This window comes from Calidris pugnax, unplaced genomic scaffold (assembly GCF_001431845.1).
Source record: "Calidris pugnax isolate Ruff unplaced genomic scaffold, ASM143184v1 scaffold17, whole genome shotgun sequence".
Lineage (NCBI taxonomy): Eukaryota > Metazoa > Chordata > Aves > Charadriiformes > Scolopacidae > Calidris > Calidris pugnax.
This window is the reverse complement of record NW_015090794.1, coordinates 13,486,908-13,494,413: the sequence shown is the minus strand read 5'-3', so window position 1 is coordinate 13,494,413 and position 7,506 is coordinate 13,486,908. Positions and strand designations below refer to the sequence as shown.

The window sequence follows — 7,506 nt, the reverse complement described above, 5'->3', positions numbered from 1 at the left end:
CAGCCAGGACCAACAAACACCACGCAAGGACCTTCTCCTGGAGAAAATACTTGTCCTGGTATCCAGGAAGAGGGACATTGGGGCTGGGGACCAAACCCCAGGGGAGCCAGGCAAAGGACAATGCTCCAAGCACTGAGCCCCATCCCCATTGGTGTTTGTCACCAAACCCTCAGCACCTCCCCATCACCTCTGCCACCCAAAATCTGCTGGAACCACGTCCCCAGAGCCAGTCGTGGCCGAGGAGGTGGCAGGTCCCCAAGCACCAATGGGTTTAGGGTGCCAGGGCCCAAGTGCCACCAGGAACTGGGGCTCCGTTAGTGGGAACAGTGGTTTTCCCCCCTCAGGGAGGAGCGGTGGCACGGCTCAGGGTGGAAGCTCTTTATTGGTGGCCTGGGGGAAGGAGCAACACCTGGCAAGGCTACAATCAAGTCAGAAAGGCAATCAAGTTGGAGAACAAGCTTCAGGGAATTTGGGATAAGCTTGAAAAGGAACCGCACGCGAGCGGGGTGCGTGTGTCCCTGTGTCCCCCCCAAAACCAAGGTGCTGGCACCCATGTGGCCCCTGCAGCTCGGGAAGGACAGAATTCCAGCTGGATTTTGATTAACCCACAGCTTTACAGAGAGAGGAGACAGCATGAGACTGGTGGGACAGACAGACAGACAGACACCCAGATGCCTGGGGCTCCCCAGGACACAGTGCTATGGCCCACAGCGGCGCAGAGCCAGCTCTGGTGGGCTTCCACCTCTGCTCCTGGGACAGGGACATCCTGGCCAAACCTGCTCAGGGGTCTGCTGCTCCATCCAGGAGCCAGGGAAGGGGACGGGGCCGTTTCCCCCTACCAGGGGACAGTTTGGTCCTTGCTTCCCCCCTCCCCACTGAGAGCTGCCCCCAGCACGAAGGCCTATCTCAACCCTAGACAGGCTGAACCCAAAACCTGGACAGGGCTGAACCCCCTCCCAAAAAGGAGTTGGGGGTCTTGGGCAGCTTCCCAGGCTGAGATGGGGGAGAGGAGAGGAAGAGGATGGACATCCATGGGCCTGGGACTCAGGAAAGGCCAGGAGAACAACTGGGAGGAGATACAAATAGGCGGGTGAACATCACAGCCTGGACACCCCGCGTTGTCCCCGTGCCCTCAGCCGTGTCAGCTCAGAAGAAAGGAATGGCACAGAAGGAGGGTGCCCCCCACCCAGCACCCCCGCTGCTCCCTCCCCCAGGCGGTGGCAGGATCAGCAGTGTCACCACCACCACCACCACTGCTCGCTGATCAGAGGCGGCAGCGATGGGCTCTGACTCCAGGAGATGTCACCCCGAGATGTCCCAGAGCAGCAGCAGCATCAGGTCCCGCTTCTGTCCACGGCTCAATCCCAGGCTGTCCCATCATTGATTTTTGTTTGCTCCTGCAGCCCAGAAATCTGCAAGACAGCGGGGAGGTGGGTACAAAAGTCCTGCTCCCTGAGGCCACCAGGCAGGACACAAGCAGGGGGAGAGGGGAATGAAGGAGACCCCTCTCCCAGTAACCACCAGGCCCCAGTGAGCAGGTCCTTCCCACCCTTGCAGACACACACAGACAACACGAGTCCTGCGTGCAGTAACTCATGGAAAGAGGAAAGGGGAGGCAGAGGCTGTCAGGGCTCTCTGTGCCCAATCCTGCCAGAAAAGGGGCGTCGTGTCGCTTCAGGGGACACCTGGAGGTCACAGAATCACATGGGGTTGGAAGGGACCTCTGGAGATCATCTAGTCCAACCCCCCTGCTAAAGCAGGTCCACCCAGAGCAGGTTGCACAGGAATGTCTCCAGGTGGGTTTGAATGTCTCCAGAGAAGGAGACTCCACCACCTCTCTGGGCAGCCCCCTCCAGGGCTCTACCAGCCTCACACGAAAGAAGTTCCTCCTCATCTTTAGGTGGAACTTCTTCTATTCCAGTTTGTGCCCATTTCCTCTTGTCCTGTCCCTGGGCACCACTGAAAAAGACTGATCCCATCCTCCTGACACCCTCCCTTTAAGTATTTATAGGCATTGATCAGATCCCCCCTCAGCCTTCTCTTCTCCAGACTAAAAAGCCCCAAGTCTCTCATCCTATTCTCATAAGAGAGACCATCATCATCTCTGTAGCCTCTGCTGTCCCCTCTCCAGCAGTTCCCTGTCCCCCCGGAACTGGGGAGCCCAGAACTGGTCCCAGTGCTCCAGATGGGGCCTCCCCAGGGCAGAGCAGAGGGGCAGGATGACCTCCCTCCACCTGCTGCTCACACTCTTCCTGCAAGTAGTTGCAATTAGTACCTGCCAGCAGGTTCACATTGTCCAGACAAGGATCCTCCAGCAGGAACCACAAGAGATACCATGTCAACCCCAAGCTCAGAGGAAAAACCTCCGAAGAAAAAGCCCTTCCCAAATCATTCCTGGGACTCAGAGATGTTCCCCGTGTTGCTCGGTCCCTGCTGTGATGACAGCACCGGGGGATGACCCTGCTCTACCTTGCCCAGAGCAGAAGGTGGCTTGACAAAAGCACTGCCAAGTGGAGAATTGGGCCGACCAGGAGACCCTGACCCCCAACATCTGCCCCCTCCTCCCCAAAAAAGCTGCCTCAGGAGGGGCAGAGCCTGGCCCTGGCGCAGGGTGACACTTGGAGGAGGTAAGGCCGTACCCATGGGTAGGGCAACCACGGCCCCACACCACAGGGACAATGGGGTTTCTGCCAGGAGCCCTGCTCTAATCCCAGGGAGGGGGAAAGGCACGTCACCTAGAGTTTAGCAGAGGATGAAGCAATACCCAGCATGGCGGGGAAGTTGTTGGCAGAGGTCAGCCAGCTCCCGCCATCCACCACCAGGGTGGTGCCCGTCACGTAGGAGGAGAGGCAGCTCGCCAGGTAGAGCGTGCTGTGGGCGATCTCCGTCTTGTTTCCTGCGCGCTGGAGGGGGATCGTGTCGAAAAGGCTGGACTCCTCGGCAAATCTCCCACCTGAGAGGTAGAAGAAAGAGTCAGCGAGGACCACGGGGCCACCAGACAAGCTTCCAGGGGGCTTGCTGAGAGCCCCAGGGAGCCCAGATGAGATCCTGGGGACAAGGGACTGAGAAGAGAGTGAAATGAGGGGAGCTCGAGGCCAGTGGTGGGATTTGTTCTGCAACAGTGAGCTCAAGACAGGACCTTGAAGAGCTTTCCCAGACTCCAGGGCTGAGCTGGCACTGCAAGAGAGCTACACCAGCGGGCAAGGCAACCGGCCAGGCTGAGCTTTGGGGGAGAACGTTACATCATGGCATCAGGGAGCACAAAAAGCAGCCACTTGACCAAAAAAATCAGTGCACTGTGAGGTATGGAGGATGTGGAAAGGGCTGCTCCCCCAAAGAGATGTGCCAGTCAAGTCACAGGGCAGCTGTGCCCAGCACCAGCACCATGAGCGTGGGGCGCTGGTGGCCCATCAGTCCCCTCCCAGACCAGCAGGCCACCTCCGAGGCAGGGACAGGAGCCCCAGGTTGCCTTACCCAGCCTCCGGTAGCCCTCGGTGCCTGTAATGGGGCCTGGTGCCAAGCTGTTCACTCGGATCTTGTTGGGTCCCCACTCCACGGCAAGGTGACGGGTCATGGCATCTGGGAAGGGATTACAAGGGGAATGAGAAAGGGAGAGCAGAGCCATTCCAGTGACTTTTGCAAGGGGGGGGCCCAAAAAGCCACAGGAGACTCTGCCCAAGAGCAAAGGGTGCTTGGGGGAGAGAAGAGCCTCATCCCAAACCCAGGTACGTAGTAACCCCACTGATTCACATCCACCTCTCCCCATGGACACCTTCCCATCCCAGTATTTGGGAAGAACCTCTTCCTTACTGGCCCCACACAGCTCGCAGAGCCCCAGCAAGGAGGGTTTAGGTACCTATGGCAGCTTTAGCAGAACCAGCATGCACCTGGAGGGCCCGCCCTCGGTAGCTCAGGGTTGCTGTGATGTTAACGATGACCCCACCGTGGTCCTGGGGAAGGAAAGGAGACGTGGCATCAGGCAGGGAGCAGCACAAGGAGTCACGTAGGAGAGGGGTGGGACAAGAGAGGTGGGCTAGGAGGGACAGTCATCCATGGGCACTGCGTTGCTAGCCCACAATGAAGCAGCACTGGCCACCCAGCCCCATTGAGCAGGGGCAGCCGGGAGATGCAGGAGACAAGCAAAGGCCGAGGGAAAGCAGAGGAGGTGGACAACAAAATGACACTGAGCAAGCAGGGTGCTCTTATGGCCAGGAGGCCAATGGAATCCTGGGCTGCACAGGGAAGAGTGTGGCCAGCAGGTCAAGGGAGGCCATTCTGCCCCTCTGCTCTGCACTGGTGAGGCCACAACTGGAATCCTGTGTCCAGTTCTGGGCTCCCCAGTTCAAGAGAGACAGGGAACTACTGGAAAGAGTCCAGCGTAGGGCTACAAAGATGATTCAAGGATTGGAGCATCTCCCTGATGAGGAAAGGCTGAGAGAGCTGGGACTCTTTAGTCTGGAGAAGAGCAGGCTGAGGGGAGACCTTATCAATGCCTACAAGTATCTCAAGGGCGGGCTGAGGGAGGAGGGAGCCAGACTCTTTTCAGTGGTTCCCAGTGAGAGGACGAGGGGCAACGGGCACAAGTTGGAACAGAAGAGGTTCCACTCAAATATGAGGAAGAACTTTTTCAGGGTGAGGGTGACGGAGCCCTGGAACAGGCTGCCCAGGGAGGGTGTGGAGTCCCCTTCTTTGGAGATTTTCAAGCCCCGCCTGGATGCTCCTGAGTAACATGCTCTGACAAGCTCTGGGTGGTCCTGCTTTGGCAGGGGAGTTGGACTAGATGATCTCTACGGTCCCTTCCAACTCTAAAAATTCAGTGAAAAGCAGCAGCAGATCCCAGCTGCTTCCCTGGCAGGTGGCAGAGGATGGAAAAGTGCCACAACAGTCAAAGCCCAGGGCTAGGGACAGGCAGGAGTCCTGGTTCCTGCACAGGGGCTGCCACCCCTGGGAGGGAACGGACCGGACCTGAGTAGGGTGAGTGGCAGCAGCATGGCCCTGGGCACCTGGGTGCTGTGCATCCCTCCTGCCCTCCACGCTTCCCTGAATTTCTCAGGAGCAAAGTCTGGTTTGACACTAACCCCCTGCCCACCAGGAGCCTTTCCAGCAAGTGCTCTGGCTACACTCACCCGGAAATATTTCTCAAAGAGGACTTTGGAGGTGTTGAAGGTGCCGATGGTGTCGATATCTATCACCGTCTTGAAGGCGTTGAAGGACAGGGCACTGGCTGGGCACAGAAAGTTTCCTGCAGCACCTGAAGAAGAAGCAGCCAGGGACACAGTCAGGATGGAACCAGGAAAGACCGGGCAGGTTCAGGGCACTTCTGCGAGAGGGACAGTGAGTGACAATGTCTGGAGGAACAGCCCTGAAAAGGGGATAAACAGCTTGTGGCTCTGGGTGCCCAGAAGGAGGGTGCTGTGCAGTGGGACCAGGGATGGTCAGATGGCTTTGCTTCCTCCAAGACCATCCCCTTTGTGCTCCCAGGGGCTGCCCAGATGCTCCCAGCCCAAAGCAGCACAAGCCAAAATGAGGCAAACACAACCTCCAGGCAGAAAAACTGCCCTTCCCAGCAGTGAGCCTGTGCCCACTCTTCCCACTCTGGCAGCTCACCGTTAACGAGGATGTCGATCCGCTCGAACTCCTTCAGCGCCTCATCCACCGCTGCCACGATGGTCTGGGGCTGCCTGACATCTACGGCCAGAGGCAGGCACTGCTGGCCTGTGGCTGCCACCAGCTTTTTAGAGGCCTGAAAAAAACAATGGGGAGGTGAGATTCTTTCTGAGACTCTCTCCTTCCGCAAGGGGTAGGCACAGAGCTCGTAGCAGGTGGGAGCCACGTCCCTGCCAGCACCCGGCAAGCACCGTGGGCAGGGGAGAGACCTGCCTAAACACAGCCAGCTTCAGCCTGGCAGTGCCTTGAGGGAGCCAGAGAAAGCTCCTCGTCGTGTCCCAATTCAAAGCCAGGCTGTCCCTGAGGCCACAGCTCCCTAAGCCCAGTTATCCCCCGTGCCCTCTCATCCACACAGCACACGCCGAGCAACCTCCCTGCAGGGCAAGTGCAAATGTTGGACCCCAACAAGGCATTTTTGGCAGGAGCCCAGCCACAATTAACCTTTAGAATCCAAAAATGTCAGCAGGCAAAAGAGCAAAGGCAGGGAGGCAGTTGCCAGGGTCGGCCCGCGAGGCAGAGCGGGCCAGCTCTGCAGCTCATCACCTGCCACAAACCAACCCCCAGGAGCTCGTTAAGAACATGACTCTCCCCAGCAAATTAAGCACGGGGGACACATAAATTCAGCAGCAACATCCACGTTCCTGCTCCAGCACATTGGGCCCTTCTGTGAGCTATGAGCCCACCCGCACCGAGCGCCAAGAGCTTGGGCAAACAGTCCCTCTGCACTCAGAAGACCCCAGCCCTGGGGAATAAAGAGCTGCTGAGCTTTGCGGCTTGTTTTCTGGCTCCTGAGCATGAGGGAACGTGAAATGACAGCACTAACCCCCTCCAGGAGGCAGCTGGGTCACGCCAGCTCGCTCCCAAATGCTGATTTTGATCTTTGTATTTGGGTGAACTCCACACGCAGCTACGCAAAGCTCTCTCACAGTGGGTTTCAGCCCGAGACTGCAGCACAAGCCACAGTGAGGAATGGAAAATGCCATCAGCCAAACTCCAGCCCGGGGTCAGACAGGCAGGGGCGGGTGTTTGTTCTGCCCAGCTCATCCCCGGGGTAGCTACAGTCTTACACAGCTTCTTCACCCACCACTTTCCCGACCTGACCCTCCCCTCCATCTCAGGACACAACATACCTGAGAATTTGGGGCTCAGCGCCCCCACCTCAGCCCACACAACCCTTGGACAAGGGGGTCTTGCCCTACACGGGGCTGAGATTCACGTTTGAACCTTGGGCTCCGCCACTTCCCTGCTGACAAACCTTCGCCACGGTTTGTTTCTCTCTGTCTCAGCAACAAACGGGCGATGTGATCCCTGGAACGGACACTCCCAAAGCTGGGGGGGGAAGGTATCTCCACCCTAAAACCCACACCCTAAAACCCAGCTCCCGCTGGAGCCCCCAGACTCACCTCTGACACTCGCTGCAGGTTCCGGCTTGCGATGACCGTCCGGCAGCCATGCCTGCAAAGAAGGGGCTGGTGAGAAGGACAACACAGTGGTGGCTCCTCACTGTCACCTTGGACCCCTGGGAGTTTGGGGGGGTGAGCGGTGGGAGGTGGCACAACACCCTTGGAGGGGAGGAACTGCTGCTCCTCAGGGCTTGCAGGACTCCGAGAGGGGGAGAGTGAGCGGTGGGAGGTGGCACAACACCCTTGGAGGGGAGGAACTGCTGCTCCTCGGGGCTTGCAGGACTCCAAGAGGGGGAGAGTCACCGTGCACTGAGACCTATCCCAGCCCCTGTGACAGTGCCAGCCCCTGCCTCCCACACCCCCGTGGACCCCCACAGCCTGCAGCAGGCAGGGCTGACCTCATCAATCCTGAGGGCTCTGTGGGGCTTCACACCCC

General features: G+C 58.5%; 1 protein-coding gene across 2 annotated transcripts in view; it reads right to left on the bottom strand.

Moving 5' to 3' along the window:
* Window positions 1-363: 363 nt before the first annotated feature.
* DECR2 (2,4-dienoyl-CoA reductase 2, peroxisomal) overlaps window positions 364-7,506 on the bottom strand; it is an 8,160-nt gene continuing 1,017 nt past the window's right edge. Inside the window, exons 3-9 of one of the 2 annotated variants that reach the window (XM_014936744.1) lie at window positions 7,071-7,122; window positions 5,608-5,743; window positions 5,127-5,251; window positions 3,857-3,950; window positions 3,475-3,579; window positions 2,765-2,953; window positions 364-1,412 (exon numbers count right to left, since the gene is read on the bottom strand). In XM_014936744.1, coding sequence (XP_014792230.1) covers window positions 1,378-1,412; window positions 2,765-2,953; window positions 3,475-3,579; window positions 3,857-3,950; window positions 5,127-5,251; window positions 5,608-5,743; window positions 7,071-7,122 — 736 coding nt within the window. In that variant the 3' untranslated portion in view covers window positions 364-1,377. Of the gene's footprint in view, window positions 1,413-2,735; window positions 2,954-3,474; window positions 3,580-3,856; window positions 3,951-5,126; window positions 5,252-5,607; window positions 5,744-7,070; window positions 7,123-7,506 lie in introns of both variants that reach the window. The other variant, XM_014936745.1, reaches the window with a different exon arrangement.